The sequence below is a fragment of the Gekko japonicus genome, unplaced genomic scaffold (genome assembly GCF_001447785.1).
Source record: "Gekko japonicus isolate JY-2015 unplaced genomic scaffold, Gekko_japonicus_V1.1 scaffold1282, whole genome shotgun sequence".
NCBI lineage: Eukaryota > Metazoa > Chordata > Lepidosauria > Squamata > Gekkonidae > Gekko > Gekko japonicus.
In genome coordinates, this window is record NW_015168687.1 from 90,069 (window position 1) to 110,695 (window position 20,627).

Sequence of the window (20,627 nt, forward strand, 5' to 3'; positions counted from 1 at the left end):
GTGCGCGGACTCTAATCTGGGAGAACCGGGTTTGATTCCCCACTCCTCCACTTGCACCTCTTGCAAGCCCAGTCAGGAAGATGGCAGCCCTACCTGCTCCTGAGGCCATGTCGTGGGGGCCACTTCATGAACCAGCAGGCCACAAAGCCCACCTTGCAATAACCGTGATGCTAGTATTTCCATACGAACCAACGCTCAAACTCACTGTAACCCCAAATTGCTTTGAGAATGTACTTTGAGTGTTTCCATGCTCACCTTCCCGGCTGCACTGTATGACCTCAGTTTGCTACATATCTACTTCAGACGTAGCATGCACCATTGTTCAGCTTAAATGTAGACTGGCGGCCCATTCCTAATGCATTCAAGGAAATCCATGGCTTGGGGTACAAGTTTACTGCATGACCACCAATCACACTGGAAAAAATGCATCCACAAATCTGGCACCCATCACAAAAGCCATTGCACTTGTCACATTCCTAAGTACCACCGCTTCCCTTTTTAAAAAGATCAAATATCTAGTGTTCGTGGCTGTGGAGAGCGAGGATTTAAAAAGTTACAGATGGGCTGGGTCTCTGCAGGGGTCCCAGTAGCTGCAGCAGAGCCAGTTTGGTGTAGTGGTTAAGTCGGCCGATCTGGGAGAACCGGGTTTGATTCCCCACTCCTCCACTTGCACCTGGCTGGATGACCTTGGGCAAGCCGTAGTTCTGATAAGAACTGTTCTTGAAAAAAGAGCAGTTTCTGTCAGAGTTCTTTCAGCCCCACCTACCTCACAGGGTATCTGTTGTGGGGAGGGGAAGGGAAAGGAGTTTGTAAGCCACTCTGAGGCACCTTTGGGTAGTGAAGGGCGGGGTATAAATCCAATCTCTTCTTCTTCTTCTCTTCTTCAAAGCTTATCAGGTGACTGGGCTGTTGCTTGCCTCCGGTGGGCTCGGTCCAGCAGCCACCTTGCTGAATCAAGACAAAACTCAGATGGGGGCCTCAGTGGAATGGGGTGGGGCCTCAGCGGAATATGTGGGGATTTTAATGCCCAAATGAGCCCAAAGGTGAGGACCATATAATCCTCCCCTCGCTCACTTTACCTCCCCACATTCCACACACTCCTCGCCTCCCAAGCCAGGCTCATTTTGGGTGTCTGAGCCTGGCTGGCGGAAAAGTGGGGCCAGAACAGGATCTCTGGGAGTTGCTCAGGTTCCCCATAACTTTTTAATGACCTCTCCACATGTCCTGTCCTAGCATCTCGGGTGACTCTCTGCACGTAGCGCTGCTTTTAATGATCACTTGTCCACCAGCAACTTGACATCCCATTCCATATCTTTGCCCAGTGCTGCAATTATCCATCATTCCATGAAACGACTTTCCTTCCATATGACCGTCCTATTTGCCTTTTTTTTTTGGGGGGGGGATTAAAATTCCACAAGGCTCATTTTCCTTTTTTTCCATGCGCGGCTACTGTACCACTGAGAGCATGATGGCCCGCTGTGCATGACTTTAGCTTGTGCTAACAAATCTTAACTATCTTTGTCTGCATTTGTTTCTGTTGCTTTGATCTCTTTTGCACACCTTTCTCTGCACTGAATTAACTTTCACTTTAGCATTAGCTTGGAATAATGTTAAAGCTGTCATTGTTACAATGCAACTTGAAAGGGTTGTCTTGGTTCACCGTGTTCCACTGTGCACTACGCCATTTGGTCACTTGGTTTCCATCTCTGGGCATCATCAGCCTTGCAGAATGACTCATTCCAAAAAATTCAGTACATTGCAGCCACAACAGCACTGATGGAGCATTCCAGAAAGCTGGAATCTTTAACCTTTGACAGTGGTGGAATCAAGTCATATCATGAGGTTCTGTTTCCATTGGAACTGCAGTCTGTTGTCCTTTAATGTGGTGGTTATTGCACAATGGAAAATGTTGAAATCAAGCATATTTGATGGCCAGTTTCTTTTATACCGATATTGCCTACCTTGGTACTATGTTTTGGTCACTTGGCTTTGGCCACAATCCACAGATCGCTCAACAGCCATCCTATTTAGTCTGTGACTTGTGGATTGCAGCTTTTGTGTAGGGTTGGGTTTTTTTGTTAGTTTGTTAGTTCTAACACTGATGTGCTTACTTTTGTATCCTAACCTAATGGCATTCTCACACAACTCCTTTCTGCTTCCTGTGTCTCAACTTCCTGATGAGTTGTTAACCTGCTGGCTTTTTCAACCTCTCAGGTCCACCAGGTACTGTGGTTTCTTCATCAAAGCCTTTTCTTAAATGTATTGCTTTCCCTCACCCCCCCACCAATTCTAATGTAGTGGCTCAGTCTGCCTAGGGAAAGCCCTCTCCAAAGACAAGAGTCTCTAAACTGTCTTTTGGCAGATGGAGGGTAAACCTACCTAGTCCCAGGCCCTTTCCACACTAGACCTTTAATCAGGGTTCAACGCTGTCTCCTACTAGCTATTCTTTACTACATTTGAGTTCACCCCTCTTTTTATCCTGGGTTTCTTGTCAATTCTGCATTACATGGTGGTCATTGCCCTGGGTGCCATTGCCCTGGGGTGTATGGATCCTGTTTTACTGCGATTTTTCCCTCAATACGGAGTGGCCCCAGTGCAGATTTAAGTGTAGAATTTTAAACTTGTTTTCGATCCTCCCCATCCCTTTCTCGCCACACCTAGGACAAACATCCCTGTTTGCAATGCAGAATTTATAACCTTGGGCAGGCAAGCAAATTGGACAGGGGCAAAATTAGAGCAGAAAACAACACATAAACAGAGATAACTGCAAGGTAAACGGCTGCGAGTCAAACACAAAGAAAACCCGGGGCGAGGTCCAAGTGTGGAAAGGGCCCCCAGACAATTAAGCAACTCTTTGTGAGCTCTGTCCAAATCCACAAAGACAGGCTGGTGGAAAGAAACAAGAGAAACAGATTTGTCTGAAATAAATGGTTTTATCCTTCAAGGCCTTCTTCCCCAGGAAAGACCTCCAACTCTTCCTTGTCTTGTTGGCTCAGAAAGAGAATGAGCCGGTCGGCTCGTCTTCTAATCTCCCAGTATCTTAGCTCATTTACTCCAAGGAGTTCCCGCTGCCCTCCTCAGCAGCCTGTTTGGAAAGGGCTGCTCAACAACATATATGCAGTTTAAGCTTGTGATCTCTGCACATTCTTCCACCACATATTTTTTTCTAGCCACTTCGAGATGGATATGTTTACTCATGCAGATGTGGCTAGAGAATTCTACAGACAGTGCTACAGATGTAGAAGAAGGCCTAGATTTCGCTTCCTGTGTTATGTTCCTTTTTTTTTTTACATCATCCCCAAAAAGACTGAACAACAAACCCTGACAGTGAGTAGGATATTCTGTGCCAGTGGGTTTTTCTTCCTTTTAGAGAAGGTGGTTTGGATTCCAACTAAATTCTCTGCTCTTGGAAGATACTGCAGTAGGTGGGGAGATCGGCCAAAATTGCTCCCATTTCTGTTAGTGCAAGTGTAGTGGTTCAGTCTCACGTTCCCTAGGTGTTTATCTGTTTGAATGGGGCTTCTTGTGTCTGGAGAATGTACTCAACTAGGCAGGCTTTAGAACGTGAGTGGAAGAAAAAGTCAACCAAGCAAGCAAAAACCTCCAAAGGAAGTTTAGAAAACTTATGAAGGGCCAAAAGTTATAAGTATAGACTAAAGAGTGTTTATTTCAAAGACATAAAAACCTTGTAGGGGCCCAAGTAAAGCCTCATAAAATGTTCACAATAACAAGTACACAGAAGATAACAGTGTATGCTATGCGTTTCGGCTCACAAGAGCCTTCTTCAGAGGTCAAATAGTACAAAAGACACCATGCAACAAAGTCCCTGTTACACATGGAAGGCAGTAAACAATGAATATAGGACCAAAAATGGAATGTCCCAATATGGAATTGAATGACACACCAAGAGATTTTTATTTGTTTACTGCCTTACAAGTGTATCAGGGACTTTGTTGCATGGTGTATTTTGTACTTTGTACTATTTGACCTCTGAAGAAGGCTCTTGTGAGCCGAAATGCGTCGGTCATACATTGTTCTCTTTTGTGTACTACTTAGGCCCTGGTCACACGGGCCGGATAACGTGGGGGGGAGGCGGGGCTTTTTGCGCAGCCGCAATTAAAGCCGCCATAACGTGATCCCATGCGTCGGCGGCACGCCACGGTTCCTTCCCTCCGCGCCTGCGCGTCAGCGAGGGGGCGGAGGGAAAAGTTTGTATAATGGGCCTTCCCTCCGCACCAGCGCAATCACACCGAGGGAGTCCGGAGGCAGCCCGTGGCAAACCGGTTGCTAGTACCTTCGACCAGGTAGCTTTTAATCGCGCCTTTTCGGCAGTTTGCCATGGGTGCGCTCCACTTCCCAGATGTTGCAGTGTGATCACGCCCGAATAATCCGCCATGCAATCGTCGCTCTCCCGCGGCAAATCCTCCGTGTGAACAGGGCCTTACTTTGAACATTTTGTGAGGCTTTATTTGGGCCCCTACAAGGTTTTTATGTCTTAGGAATAAAAGTCTTTTGTCTATACTTATTTATGTTTTTAACTTATGGGTCTTCTAAACTTCCTTTGGAGGCTTCTTCCACTCTGCTTGCCCTGTTTCTGCAAAGGGAGGAGGGGAGCCTTTTCTGCTTTCCCCCAAATATATTTGATTGAATTTAGCTCCTGTGGGGAGTCAGCTGGTGTTATTCTGAGGTCGTCTTCCATCCCTCCAGAAGGTTGTTGATTGGGCTTCCCTAAGCAGACTTGAACTACTGCCTCCAAGAAGGGTCTGGCAGACACATAATTTCTTGACTCCAGAATGTGATTTTGTATAGAGCGCCACTGAGAGCAGAGCGGTTGATCTCTGTCATGCCCTGAGTGGCTTTTTTATTCGCTCTAAATAACTTATATAAAGACCTCTTGCATAGAATAATAGATAGCAGCCGTTGAGACACGTTTTCTGTTCTCGCAAACATTGAGAAATGTAAAACATATCTTCTGACAAAATAGTTTGATTATTTCATTTCACCCTTTCCCACGATTATACCATGGATGTGAACTTTGCGGGGGGGGGGGGTTCTACAGTTCTTTCCCCATAGCGTGCTGTGGCTGTAACTCAGACAAGGCGTTGAAAACCTCTTTCGCCTTCTGCACCTCTGGTCAGCAGCTAGATTGACAAGGCAATACAGAGCAGTCATGTGCTACCCACATCTGGAGGTCATGTACTTCCCAACTGTTGTCCCGCACACCATTTCTTTATCATGAGAGCGAGGGGCAGCCTTTGATTTCCTTGTCTGCTGGCTCCCGTGGAATATCATACAAAGCAGCTGATGCAGAGTTAGGCCGCTAGGGCGAGAGTTCCGTTTCTACCATTCAAGTCTGTTTGAGGCCCATTACAAGAAGGGATGTTGTCAGGGAGATAAGCTGAATTCTGCTGCAGGGACTGGCACTGTGTCATTCCGTTAGTCACATTGTGCTGTCAGTCTGTACAAAGATGCCGTACAGAATGACGTAACAAACAAGACATGCTCCTCTGTCCCGGCAACACCGTGCCATTCGATCCTCACTACTGTGGCCAGTGCCTTGAAAATCAGAACCTGGTTTTCCTACATTTAGCAGCTTGCCAGCTCATCCCCGTGGAACCAGCTCTGTGAAAGCGTTGTGGAAACTTGCCACAAAGAGAAGAGTGGATCAGACTCCTATCCTACCACTCCACTGAGCAAAGTTTATCGCAACATCTCCTGGCAATGCCAGGTCCCAAAGAGGCCAGGCTGGCCGCTACCAGGGCCAGGGCTTTCTCGGTGGCGGCTCCTACCTGGTGGAACGAGCTCCCGGAGGAGATCCGGGCCCTGCGGGACCTTGTGCAGTTCCGCAGGGCCTGTAAGACGGAGCTCTTCCACCAGGCGGATAAGGCATATGAGGAGCAGCCGCCACTACCATCACTACTGTTCCATCTTAACCTGGCCCTGGAAGAGGGAACGTGTTTCCCGGAGCAGATGATGCTGAGTAGGGAGAGCAGTTGCAATAGAGCAGGTGTGATACGCCATCTTGTGGAACATCATGTTAGAACTTCTAGAGCACTTTTGTTAATAATGTTATTGTACTGTATTGATTTTAAATGGTTTTAAATATGTTTTATATTGGCGTATGCCTCCTTGTAAGCTGCCCTGAGCCCGCGTAGCGGGGAAGGCGGGGTATAAATTGAACAAAATAAATAAATAAATATTTTATACCTCACCTTTCCTGTTGGCTCAAGTTTGAAACCTTCCTCCAGTCTAAGGAGGCTCTCTCCAAATTAAGTGGCTCTTCCTTTGGAGAAAGGACCACTAAAGTTGGAGGAAGGCTGCTTGGAGGATGGCTAGATCTAGCCCAGAACCAGTTTGTGACTCCTCCCCCATCCCCACCTCTGCCCCTCCCTGTGTCGCATATTCATTTTTGCTGACAAATTGTATCCTGATATTATCATCTAGGGTTGCATGGCATACGAGGTGAGAAGGGGGATCCTGGGCCACCAGGGTTCGACATTCCTGGTCCTCCAGGTGACAAAGGCAACCAAGGGTTTCCAGGGCCACCTGGTTTCCAAGGGCCCCCGGGTCTACCAGGGCCACCCGGACGAGATGGAACCCCCGGATTTCCAGGTAAATTCCTGTTGTGCTTTCAATGACATAGTGGCCACTGTAGGGACAGAGAGCTTTGTTTGTAGAAACTGATGGCAGTGTATGAACTCCAGGTAAATTAATATTAAAAAATATACAAAACGTTTATTAGGGTGTACACATAAATAGAACATAAAAAGGTTAAAAGAAGTAGTCTAAATATCAGACTCAAAGAACTTATTACATTCAGAACTGATTGTTATACATATCCAATAGATGGATATGTATAACATTTGACCTAAGGACCATACGCAGTTCGGCCCCTTCAGGCCTTCCTCAGTGGTCAGTATTCCTTATTTTACAATGACACACATCCAGAAATACATGCATAAAGAAATATATGAGACCAGATGTTGTTTTCTTATATGCTTTGCAGTTATTGCAAGTTTGTATAATGCAGGGGTCGTTTCGTAGAAAAAGAGCTAGGGGAACTCATTAGCATAACTCATTAGCATAACTCATTAGCATATGCCACACCCCCTGACATCACCTGAAGTGTGTCATAAGGCCACACACCCCGCCCCCAACGGTCCCGGCCGCCGCCGCCGGCCTTGCAGCTCCACTGCCGAGCCCCATGAGGGGCCCAAAAAAAAAATCGTCATGTGCCCCGCCCCCAGTACCTCACCCGGGGGAACTGCGATCCCCCGCGATCCCCCCCAAAATAACCTCTGGTATAATGGGCCATGGATAGTAGCTGTGCAAATTCACCAAATTATTCTGGTATCGAATATCCCATTCATCAGGACGTGTGTCACCTCCAACAAAGGACTATTACCTTTGATGGCGGTGACAGACATCCTGATGAATGGGGTATTGGATACCAGAATAATTTGGTGAATTTGCACAGCTACTATCCATGGCCCATTATACAAACTTGCAATAACTACAAAGCATATAAGAAAGGTCTTTGAGTCTGATATTTAGACTGTCCCTTTTAACCTTTTTAATGTTCTATTTATGTGTACACCCTAATAAACGTTTGTATATTCTTTTATATTAATTTACCTGTAGTTTGACTCTCTTAGATTGCAGCTACATTTTGGGTTGACCCCCCTCCTTTACCCCCCCCCCTTTTTTTCTTTAGTGTATGAACTCCGCCTTCTACTTTACAATTAAGTGCATAGGAAGCAGGCAGATTAAATCCGTGTCCAAAGACTAAGTTCGCTATCTATGAGCTGAAAATATTCAAGTTATCACAGTCTGAGAGTCTTCACTAAGCTGCTGATCTCATTCATTTGGAAGGATATGACTGACGTCAACTTGAAGAGTTCCGTTTACTGCAGTTATATTACTCCAAAAACTAGGTTAAAAGTCGGAAAGCAAGTTTCAAATCCTTTTGATGATGGAAGTAGTGCGTCGCCATTCAGGGGGGTTGGACTATATCGGTAGTCCAGCCTGTGCTTGCATGGACAGCAGGGTACACTGGTTTTAGCCTACCAGCTTACTTGTGTTACAAAGAGCAGAGGTCCATCAGTGGCTATTAGCCACAAGGCATAGATAGGAACTCTCAGTCTGGGGCAGGTGATGCTCTGTATTCTTGGTGCGGGGGGGGGGCAACAGTGGGAGGGCTTCTAGTGTCCTGGCCCCACTGGTGGACCTCCTGAGGGCACCTGGTATTTTTGGCCACTGTGTGACAGAGTGTTGGACTGGATGGGCCATTGGCCTGATCCAACACTGGCTTCTCTTGCGTTCTTATGTTCTTATGAATGTTTGGGCTGAAAATAAAACTGGTGGTTCTGTACGTCTAGGTGCTAAAGGTGAGATGGGCGTGATGGGAACTCCGGGTCCCCAAGGGTCTCCTGGAGCCCCTGGCAGAGGTGGTCTTCCTGGCCCAAAAGGTGAGAGATGTATGTTACTCTCCAGTTTTTAGGCAGTTGATCTAATGTTGTTTTCCCAGTCGGAGTTTGTCCTTTCACTCTAAACACTCAGGTGTACTCCCCCCATTTTTCACATGTAGGTAAGAGCTGGACTTCTGGCTTCTCCCTACCTCTGCTGATGTCCGCTGAGTCTTTCTTTACAGCATCATTTATCTGTCTGTCCAGCGGCATCACTACGAAGCTTCTTCGTCATCGTGCCTTTTAGAGGCTTGGCTTGGCATTGCCAAGGAAAGGAGGCGACAATGCAAAAAGTGTCAAGCCAAGCCAGCAGCTCTTTCTGTGACAATTGGGGAGCCCCTGCAGGGCAAACTGATAATGAGTTTTGTTTGGATACCACTTAGGCGATGCTGGCATCTCAGGCCAGCCGGGCCTTCCAGGATCTTCGGGGCTAAAAGGCAGCAAAGGTGAGATGGGCCTGCCCGGCGCTCCAGGAATACTTGATCCAAGCCAAGTGATCACGAAAGGCCAGAAAGGAGAACCAGGAGTGCCAGGTGAGAAAGAGCCAGCTCTGGGCTGAGTCCTGGTTTATGCAGGCAACGTTGAACAGGAGGCGGGTAGGACACGGATCAGAAGACAGACAGGTGGCTGTGCCGTCAGTAACTTCATCCCCTGCAGCAGTGCTTTCAGTCACATAGGTATAACCAGGGCTTTTTTTGTAGAAAAAGCCCAGCAGGAACTCATTAGCATAATAGGTCACACTCAACAGCAGAAACTCATTAGCATATTAAGCCACAGCCCTGACAGCACAGCTCATTAGCATGTTACTAGAAGTGTGGTAATCCATCCACACCCACCTTTTGCTTCTTATTCTGTTGACATTGTTTGTGGTCAAAACCCAGGGCTTTTTTTTGTAGCAGGAACTCCTTTGCATGTTAGGCCACGCACCCCTAATGTAGCCAATCCTAATGAGTTCCTGCTGTTGGGTGTGGCCTATTATGCTAATGAGTTCCTGCTGGGCGTGGTCAACTTGGGAGCCAGCCGGAACTCCGTTCCTGTGCGTTCCTGCCCCAAAATAGCCCTGGGTGTAACTATCTGGTGACAAAGTGGAAGAGACAGAGGAAGGGAAAAGTTACGGCTGAGTTTATTTTTGAGCTATCCGAAAGAGGGGTGAGTTATTTCTCAGTGCAGAGCCCAAATGAAAGGAAGGTCCAGTCTAGAAGAATAAATGAGCCATTCAGAATGAGCATGGGACCACTTCTGCTTGGTGGTGGATCGGCAAAATGAGATGGGCCATGGGCATAACCTTCTGACCAGTTTGTAGCTGCTCCCAGTCTTTATTGAGCCCGAGCCCAATAATGTCAACTCAGCCCAGAGCACAATAGCAGGCAGCAGTGCCTACACTTGCCTTTCTGCTGGGTCCCCAGTCCGTGCATACCCCTCACCCCATAGCTAAGAGGGTCTGGTAATAAGAGGGTCTGGTTTGAACTCAGTGCCAGCCGTGGTGGAAAGCACCATCGAGCCAAAGCCAACTTAGGGCAACCTCATAGAGCTTTCAAGGCAGGAGATGTTCAGAGGTGGTTTGCCACTGCCCGCGTCTGTGTAGCAACTCCACTTCCTCGATGGTCTCCCGTCCAAATAGTGACCAGAGCCGATCCTGCTTCGCTTCAGAGGTCTGATGGATCGGACTAGCCTGGGCCACTAAGATCAGGGCTGCTAATCTTAGTCATATGCATTTCCCTTTGATTATTTTTGGAAATATAAATACAGGTCTTTTTCTCCCCATTCTTTCCTTAAAGGTGGGCCTGGAATAACAGGCCAGAAGGGTCACGAAGGCGTCCCAGGTGAATCAGGACTTCCTGGACTAAATGGGCAACCAGGCGCACCTGGATTGCCAGGTGAGGGACCAGTTTCCTGGTATAAATTTGCATGTTCCCATGATAGGGCTGCCAGCCCCCCGGTGGGAGCGGGGGAAGCCCCGCTTTCCTAGGCCCTTGCCTTCCCACCCCCAACTGATGTTTTTGGGCCTACTTCCAGTTCTGGGCCTATTTCCAGTTTTTTTTGGTGGGACTCTATTGTTTGAAGCTGAATTTACCACACAGTTTTGCCCAAAATCCAGAGTGTCACCCCCGACTGGAAATATGCCCAACACTGGAAGTAGGCCTGAAAATGACCAAGGGTAGCAAATGAAAAACACATTGAAATCCAAATGTCAGATTGGTCTCAGGACATTTTGAGAAGGTAGACTTAGCTTATTAGGCCTATCAGTCTTTCTTAAGGTTATAGGGCTGCCAAGTGGGGGCGGGGGGCGGGTAAACCCCTGCTTTGGAGGCCTGATTTCCACCGCCACGGAATTGTGCCCCGGGGGGAACTCCGCCCCCCCCGAAGCGCAGCTTGGCTGCGTCACCAGAGGTGACGCTACCACGTCGATCACGTTGGGGGCGTGGCCCCGATCGTTGGAGGGAAAACTATGGGGCCAAGCCCCCAACGTGATCGACGTCGCGCGTCACTTCTGGGATGTGCTGGCGGAGCGCGCGCACAAAGCGCGCGCGCGCGCGTCGGAAGAGAGATCCCGGAGCCCGGCGACACTCCCCCGCCGGTAAGGAGATTCGACTTGGCAACCCTATAAGGTTACCAGAGTTGAATTCTGTCCCTCCTGTCTGGTAGAACAGAACTTCAGAACATGCTATGGACTGAGGTGTTAACGTAACATCTGGGTTGTGCTACTTCAGAATGCAGGCTGGAGTTCACAAGCTGAAATGATCCTCCATGCAAAACCATTCTCTGCAGATAGAAATCTAGCATGCCTGGGGAAAGGCTGCATTAGGAACCTTCTCCCTGTTATCTAGTTTTTTACAAGCAGAGAATTGTATACCTGGAGTTCATATTTTGGAGACAATGAGCGATGCTTTCTGACCCTTCCAGACTGCAGCAGAGTGGGGGTACGCATAAGAGTTTCTGACAGTGAGCTCTTCTTTCTTGAAGTGTAAATAGGGTTGCCAAATGCCTGTATACATTCACTTTGCATAACTAGGATCTACCTTCTTTGGCACACAGGGAGAAACCTTGTCCACCTCCCTGGGCTTCATGACCAAAGGTTCCTAAATGGGGTACCAGATGATTATTTTTCTCCAAAGCCCAGTGAATTTCCTAGAGATGCCTGAATTGCAGGATGGTGGAAGTGCTCAGCCACAGCAATTAAAATGATTGTTTTCTGCTGTTCTGTGTTATCTTCCGTTGCTGAGGAGAATGTGGGGGAGAATCCAAGGTGTGGATTGCTGTAGGGCTGTTCATTGAAAGTTCCATAGATCTGATTCAGTTTGATAAATAATTTGATGGGAAAGAATTGCATTTGATTGTGAAATCTGGTCTAATAAGATTTGAAATTACCCTTTTGGACGAGCAGGGGAGATCTGGAGTCACCAGTGGATACGAGCAAGCATTCTGTCCCCTTTCATAGGTGCTGTTTTTAAAATTTATTTACATTTTCTGTTCAGTTCTTGACTGTTTTCTCCCTTCCACATCCCTGGATGCCACCTCAGCACTTGCTGATAAGAGTCCAACTTCTCCAGTTAACGTGTCCCTTCGAGAACAAATTCCAACACAATATTTAGGGGAATTATGCAGATTACGAATGTGTAATTTGTATAATGCCTTCTGGTCAGATTAAAGCAGGGATCCCCAGCTTGATGCCTGTGGGTGCCATGGTTTTTACCAACACATTTCCTGGAGCCCACCAAATGTTTTTAGAAAGTGGGCGGGGCCCGTTTGGGTTTCTGCCCAGAGGGGCTTCTGATTGGCCATTGGAGAGGTTTTTTTGGTGTGTATTTTTGTATTTTTCTGTGCATGTATGTGTGTGTGCATGCACCTGGAAGTCATGGCAACCTCTGGTGACTGAGCCCTAATGGGGGCATAGAGGATATTCAGAGAGGTGGCTGGATAAAGCCTGCCCCCGCCTCCCGGCTCTGGTATTCCAAGGAGGTCTCCTAGCCAAATACTTGACAGAGTTGACCCTGCTTAGCTTCCATGATCTGACATGATTGGGCTTGCCTGGGCTATCCAGGTCACAACCCTGATTGGCCATTAGCGATTTGATTGGCAGATTTTTTTTTTAATGTTGCTTTGGCAGCAGCTGATACCACGGCACAAAGATGTTCACTGTGCCTGAAGGTAAGCTACAGCAGCCATTTTGTGGCTGGCTTCACCTCCTACGACCGCTGTTTTCTGGCAGCCACTTTATGACTGTGCCCACCAACCTGTGTCAGAATTCAAACGTGTCTGCAGGCCCTAAAAGGTTGAGGACCCCTGGGTTAAACTTTCCATTGTAGGTCTGAAGTTATAAAGGACACGTAACCAGTGTTCCCTCTAAGCTGAGTTAGTGTGAGCCAGCTCACAGTTTTTTAGCCTCCGGCTCACACATTTTTGTCTCAGCTCAGGAAGGATGGCTCCAGAGCAAACTAATTGATGCCATAGCCAAATCTCTCACTCACAACTTTAACGCCGGTAGCTCACAAAGTAGAATTTTTGCTCACAAGACTCCACAGCTTAGAGGGAGCATCGCACGTAACTATGATATTATGCCTTGTAAAACTGGGGGGAGAGGTGTGTTGGTGCCTGGAAGACATCCTCTGAACTGGTCGACATAGTCAGTGGCTATACTGACAGGAATGGTTTTCCACTATCAAACTGCTCACAGTACTTGTTCTTCTCTAGGGCCCAAGGGAGACATGGGATTTCCTGGCCCACCTGGGCCAACTGGGCCCCCTGGACAAAAAGGCACCGGTGGTGAAATGGGCTTCCCAGGTAGTTACTGAAAACGTTTTCTTCTTAAGTCTGTTGTTGAGTTGAATTCCTTGCTGAGAAGTGGGGGTGGGAAAACTAAAATGGGGAGGTAGGGAACATGGGATTCTCTAGTTATTTAAGAATGGCCGTCAAAAACAAGTTTTAACTGTGTAATCCAGTCTTATTGCATAAGATATATTAATTATAACCCCTGGAAACTTTCCATTAAATTGGTCTGTAATTACCTGTGTAGGATTCAAGGAACTGAGAACTGGGGGGAAATAGTTAATGGTATTAGCCTACCAGAGTTCGATAAGGTACATTTTGAACATAACAAAACCTCTTCTGGATTAGAGCCGTGTTCTGTCTGAGGTAGAGGTGTTGAACTCATTTGTTACGAGGGCTTTATGGCCATGTGTGCCGTAAAATGTAGCATGCGGTACCATAGATATAAACTTTATAAAGATTGTTTCAGGTGCTGAATGGCAATAGCAGGCTTGATTGGATTAAGTGTGATATGCAGGGGGGTGGTAGGCATGGAGATATCAGCACTGGTAACAAGGCAGGAAACCTAGTTCTCAGTTTGGTCCAGGAGGATGCAAAGAATAAATGGAAATAAGTCTGAAGAAGTGAGCAGTGATTCACGAAAGCTCATACCCTACCACAAATTTTGTTAGTCTTTAAGGTGCTACTGGGCTCTTACTTTTTCTACTGCTATTAGAAGCCACATACAAAAATCAGTGGGCCAACATTTTAACCTTCCAGGACATTCAGTTGCTGACCTAAGAGTAGCAGTTCTCTTACAAAGGAGTTTCAGAGGGAGATTAGAAAGAGGGACTGCTGAATTGCAAATGATAATGAAATTCAAGACAATGCATCCTCCTGGACTGAATTGAGACCTAGGTTTCTTCTCTCATTACCAATGCCTGCTGTTGTCATTTGGTGTCTGAAATCACTTCAAGATGGGCTCATGTTGTAGCTGTATCTGAAGAAGTGAACAGTGTCTCATGAAAGATCATGCCCTGCTACAAATTTTGTTAGTCGTTAAGGTGCTACTGGACTTAGTTTCCCCCCCCCCCAAATCGTTTGGACCGGGAAGGGGGGCTTCTCTCCAAGAGCCATGGGACTCTCTCTCTCTCTCTCCCCCTCTCTCCAAAGAAGAAGTATGCACATACACAAAAGCTTATACCTGGAATTAAACATTATTGTTCTTAAAGGTGCCACAGGTCTCTCTCTCTCTCCCCCCTCCCTTCTTCCTCCAAAGGAGGAGGAGGGAGAGAAGCCCTCAGTCAATCAAGGAAAACGAGGCTTGGCTTTCTTTCTCTCCTCTAGAAGCAGGAAGCTGGAGAGAGCTGGGCAAAAACGAGCTGCAATGCAGGAAGCAGGGAGGAGCCAGTTGCTCATGGGCTAGATAGGAGCCCTGCAGGGGACAGTTTTGGCCTGTGGGCCGTATGTTTGACACCCTGGTCTAACGGGTTTTCTACACAGGGACAGGCTTGTGTATGTTCCCCATTGCTGCTACAGCTGCTAATCTAGCATAAGGTCAACAGGAATTTTACAGAGCAGATTTAATATTTCAATCAGCAGTTTATTAGTGTTATATCGATACGCCATTATACCAAAATATGCCCCAGGTTCCCTGCATTCTCAGCTTTGATTTTAAAAGTAAGCCTCTATCCCATTCTGTTGCAGAGAGATGCTTTCTTGCATATGCTTCTGCATCGGAAGGGGCTCTCTCAAAAAGGACATTGCAGAGCTGGACACAGTACAGAGGAGGGCAACCAGGATGCTTAGGAGGTTGGAGCATCTTCCCTATGAAGACAGGCTGAAGAGTCTGGGACCTTTCAGTTTAGAGATGAGATAACTTGGGGGGGGGATGGACACAAATGATAGAGGTTTATAAAATTATGCATGGGGTGGAGAGAGTTAACCAAGAGACATTTTTCTCCCTCTCCCAAAATACTAGAACTCAAAGGCATCCAGTGAAGCTGATGGGCAGTAGGTTCGGCACAGAGAAAAGGAAGTACTAATTTACACAGAGAGTGGTTAAAATATGGAATTCGCTGTCAGTGATGGCCACAGGAATAAACAGCTTTAAAAGGGGATTAAATAAAATTCATGGAGGATAAGTCTATCAATGGCTAGTAGCCATGGCAACTGAAGGGAACCTCTGCATTCATGGGCACTAAACCTCTGAATCCCAGAGCCAGGAGGCAACATCAGGGGAAGGCTTCGGCATCTATGCCTTGTCGTTGGCCCTCCAGAGGAGCTGGTTGGCCCCTGTGTGAGACAGGATGCTGGACCAGATGGACCACTGGTCTAATCCAGCAGGGCTCTTCTTATGTTCTTAGAAATGAAAGCTTGAGATTTAGAGAACCTGATATGAATTTTGGTATAACTGTATAACAATATAGCACTGCTGAATTGCTGAGGATACCCTGGTCGGTGCACAAATGCACCACAATGCTGTGAGGAAGCAGGGGAAAAACCCACTTCGTGACAGCATCAAACTTGGGGGAATTAAACCGCGCAGAAACACCCTAGTCCAGCAACCTGTTTCCCACAACAGCCAACCAGATGCCCCCAGAATGTCTACAGGCAGGGGTCTAAGACTCTCCCAGTCGCTGCTGCTCAAGACGTGATGTTGAAAGATATGCTGCCTCTGAACATGGAGGTTACATTCATCCATCGTGGCACAATTCTGCACGTGGAAGACATCTTTGTGGATCCGGTCTACTGTTTTGACATGATCATTTAATTTTAAGCCACCGCAGAATTTTCTTTTTAAATATTTTGGACAGGTCCTCCAGGACCAAAAGGTCTGCAAGGCATACCAGGGCGTCCCGGCCAGCCAGGTTCTCCTGGATTTTCTGGGCCAAAGGGAGAGAAGGGTGAATCAGGCCGTTCCGAAATTGGAATTCCAGGCCCGCCTGGCCCTAAGGTACGTTGTCAGGATTCCACATCCTAAAAGGGACAATTTATTCTTTAAAAAGAAACGAGCAAAGTTTCTAGTCCTTAAAATGGACAGGGGGCTAAAAGAATGTGAACATTTTCTCACAATGGGGGAGGAAAAGCAGCATTTCCTGTGGTCAAGGGCTGGGCACCAGTGCCCCACATTTTTATTTCTGTCTCCCCATCGCTAGTAGAATTGGCATAAATGTGGCAAAACGAATAAATAAATGCAGATTTGCTTCGTCTCATGACGTATGCTTGTTATGGGGATTTGGGTCTACGCTGAAATCAGAGGGACCGAAACATAATGGTCAAAAAGCTTTGCAAGGCTCAGGTTCCTGTGTAAGCCCATTTTTCTCATTCCGTTCAGGCACAGATCTGCGTGTACCACATGGAAATATTAGTCCCAGGGATATTAGTTACAGGGCACACGAGACAGCAAGATTGCTGGAGTCAAGCAGGGCTGGATCTGATCAGTACCTCAGTGGGAGACCTCGTGAGACTCCACTGTCTTAAGTTGATCAGAAGAAATGCAGGATATCAATGCAATAAATAAAGCAGAGTTTCTGCAGGAGTTCCCGTGTATGCATCTGAACTCTGCTCATCAGTTGAGGCTTTTGGATCACAGTATTTTAGGGACATGCAAGAATGATATTCCTCTTCTTTAAAGAAGAATGTAATAATGTTCAGATCATGAATTAGAGGAAGTTGTACGGCGGTTTGGGCAAGTGGGTAAAGAAAGGGAATAAGATAACGAGGATAGAGAGTACTTATATACTTTCGATGTTTAATTTGGTTCTTAGAAAGAGGAGAATATAAAAAATGAAGTGTTAAGATATGCGTCCAAATATCTGGATAAAATATCAATTAAAAATGATATTCCTTGGGGGGGGAGCCATTTTTAATCCGTTGCAAGAAAAACTCTCGTTGCATTTTGTTGTGGCTTGCATTTATTTGTTTGTTTATAGCCTACCTATTCTCCCCAAAAGGGATTGGAAGTCCATTAAAAAGACGTGCTAAGGTTATTTTTAAAATTACCACAAAATCACAATAGTACTTCCAAAAGAACAGCATAAAAACAGATCCTTCTTTCAACTCTTGGCCTTTAGAATGAAATTCACAAACTCCTAAAATGCTTGCCTAAAAAGCGGTTCTTTGCAGAGCTTCCTAAAAGGCATTAGAATGGATTGGAAGCGGTCTGGCAATAGAACGACTGAACAGAACTGCTGCAGGGAGAGACAACGGGAGAGGCAGTCCTGTCTCTGGGAGGGTCGCAGGCCATGAAGGACCACTTGCTCAGAGAGCCAGTTTGGTGCAGTGGTTGAGTGCGCGGACTCTAATCTGGGAGAGCCAGGTTTGATTCCCCGCTCCTCCGCTTGCACCTGGCTGGATGACCTTGGGCAAGCCGTAGTTCTGATAAGAGCTGTTCTTGAAAAAGAGCCGTTTCTGCCAGAGCTCTCTCAGCCCCACCTGCCTCACAGGGTGACTGTTGTGGGGAGGGGAAGGGAAAAGGAGTTTGTAAGCCTCTCTGAGACTCCTTTGGGTAGTGAAGGGCGGGGTATAAATCCAATCTCTTCCTCTTCTTCTTCTACATGAGGGCTTTTCCCCTGGGTTGATAGGTCTATAAATGTTTATAACAAATGGCAATATGTATGCCATCTCCTTCCATGTGCACCAGCTCCAGTCATCAGGCTATCCCACCACCTAGGGTGGCCCAACCAGAGCCTGGGCCTTCTCTGTCGTGGCTCCAGTTTATTGTTTTCCGCTCCCTGAAAAAGTGAGGGGGCCCCTCCTTGGTGATCTTGAGGAGGCGCCACAAGGCCTGCCTGATCGCCAGGGATTTTGAATTGGCAGGCAACTTTTAAGTGGGGGGAAAGGAAGAGACTGGTGAGGGGGCCCCTCCTTGGCAATCTTGAGGAGGCGCCACAAGGCCTGCCTCATCGCCAGGGATTTTGCAGGGGTTTGAATTGGCAGGAAACTTTTAAGTGGGGGGAAAGGAAGAGACTTTGGGCCTGCTGTTTTATTTTTCGTTTTTCAGTAGGGTTGCCGAGTCGGAAAAACTTCCTGGAGCCAGGAAGTGTCGTTATGACGCCAGGACTGTGTACTTTGATTGTATCGTATATTTGGTTGAGATTTTGCATAGAAATTTCACGGGCCTTTTGGCCACTTAAAAGTTCTTTGCTTAAAGTTTGTGACATGACTGAATGTTAACACTTCCCTGTGTATCCCCCTCCTCCCACAGGGTGATAGTGGTTTGCCTGGATACTCAGGTAGCCCAGGCAGTAAAGGGTCACCTGGCAATCCTGGGCTGCCTGGTTTGCCTGGTAATCCAGGTGCAAAAGGCGATCGTGGCCTCCCCGGGTTCCCAGGTAAATCCACATTTCATTGGATGGTAACTTCTTCTCTTTTCCCACATGCTGTCATGCTTCAGCTTCTGAAGTAGGTAACTCTGCTACTTAACTGCTTCTTGTTCTGATTGCCATGCACACTACTATAGATAACATAAAATCAACGGTGGGAGAGTTGAGACACGTCTTGAGAGAAATCGTTCATTGAATCATCGCATGACGCCAACTGGCCTGGCCCTTTTGCCACATTGACTGTGTACTTTGATTGTATCATATATTCGGTTGAGATTTTGCATAGAAATTTCACAGGCCTTTTGGCCCCTTAAACGTTCTTTGCTTAAAGTTTGTGACATGACTGAATGTTAACACTTCCCTGTGTATCCCCCTCCTCCCACAGGGTGATAGTGGTTTGCCTGGATACTCAGGTAGCCCAGGCAGTAAAGGGTCACCTGGCAATCCTGGGCTGCCTGGTTTGCCTGGTAATCCAGGTGCAAAAGGCGATCGTGGCCTCCCCGGGTTCCCAGGTAAATCCACATTTCATTGGATGGTAACTTCTTCTCTTTTCCCACATGCTGTCACGCTTCAGCTTCTGAAGTAGGTAACTCCGCTACTTAACTGCTTCTTGTTCTGATTGCCATGCACACGACTATAGATAACATAAAATCAATGGTGGGAGAGTTTGAGACACGTCTTGAGAGAAATCAGTTGTTGAATCTTCGCATGACGCCAACTGGTCTGGCCCTTTTGCCACATTCAGAATGCCTGTTTTATCGCATTGATGGGTCAGCACAGATGATGTTGGCCCCATTGAAAAGGGGCGCACCAGCATGCTGCCGTGTTGGGCTGTTGCCGCTAAGGTGCTGAATCGGGAATGGGCGACATTCCTGTGCGGACCTGCATTTAAAATTCAAGTCCTGCCATGGAAATATTTTCCCCAAATCACTCCCCTTCAGTTCACATTTGGCTTATCAAATGCTAGTTTACAATGGAAACGACTTCTTGTATCCAGGTGCAAAAGGCGATCGTGGCCTCCCCGGGTTCCCAGGTAAATCCACATTTCATTGGATGGTAACTTCTTCTCTTTTCCCACATGCTGTCATGCTTCAGCTTCTGAAGTAGGTAACTCTGCTACTTAACTGCTTCTTGTTCTGATTGCCATGCACACTACTATAGATAACATAAAATCAACGGTGGGAGAGTTGAGACACGTCTTGAGAGAAATCGTTCATTGAATCATCGCATGACGCCAACTGGCCTGGCCCTTTTGCCACATTCAGAACACCTGTTTTATCACATTGATGGGTCAGCACAGATGATGTTGGCCACATTGAGAAGGGGCGCACCAGCATGCTGCCGTGTTGGGCTGTTGCCGCTAAGGTGCTGAATCGGGAATGGGCGACATTCCTGTGCGGACCTGCGTTTAAAATTCAAGTCCTGCCATGAAAATATTTTCCCCAAATCACTCCCCTTCAGTTCACATTTGGCTTAGCAAATGCCAGTTTACAATGGAAACGACTTCTTGTATCTCTTTTTGTAGAAAAAGCCCAGCAGGAACTCATTAGCATAATAGGCCACACCCAACACCAGAAACTCATTAGCATATTAGGCCACACCCCCGACAGCACAGCTCATTAGCACATTAGGCCACGCCCCCATGTTACGAGAAGTGTGGTCATCCAGCCACACCCACCTTTTGCTTCTTATTCTGTTTTCCTTGTTTGTTGTCAAAACCCAGGGCTTTTTTTGTAGCAGGAACTCCTTTGCATGTTAGGCCACACACCCCTAATGTAGCCAATCCTAATGAGTTTCTGCTGTTGGGTGTGGCCTATTATGCTAATGAGTTCCTGGTGGACGTGGCCAACTTGGGAGCCAGCCGGAACTCCGTTCTTGTGCGTTCCTGCCCAAAAATAGCCCTGGTATTTGGAATAGGAATGCCCCCAAATTCATTAGAAGGTTACCGTTCATCGTGTTCCAGGGCACTCTAGATCCCACCAGGAAGAAAGGTGCGCCTTGTCAATATTCCACATGCTTTTTGGAGTGTTCTGTTAGTTCATTGCGGCCCCTTGCTCTGTCTGAGATTAAGACAGAAGGTATAGAATCC

General features: G+C 47.0%; 1 protein-coding gene across 1 annotated transcript in view; it reads left to right on the forward strand.

The window, feature by feature from the left end:
* Positions 1–20,627, forward strand: part of COL4A5 (collagen, type IV, alpha 5) — a gene marked incomplete at its 5' end in the record, with an annotated part of 118,859 nt that overhangs the window by 53,651 nt on the left and 44,581 nt on the right. Inside the window, 8 exon segments of the mRNA XM_015415427.1 lie at positions 2,215–2,223; positions 6,445–6,612; positions 8,379–8,468; positions 8,849–8,998; positions 10,244–10,342; positions 13,158–13,247; positions 16,028–16,167; positions 18,421–18,547. Coding sequence (XP_015270913.1) covers positions 2,215–2,223; positions 6,445–6,612; positions 8,379–8,468; positions 8,849–8,998; positions 10,244–10,342; positions 13,158–13,247; positions 16,028–16,167; positions 18,421–18,547 — 873 coding nt within the window.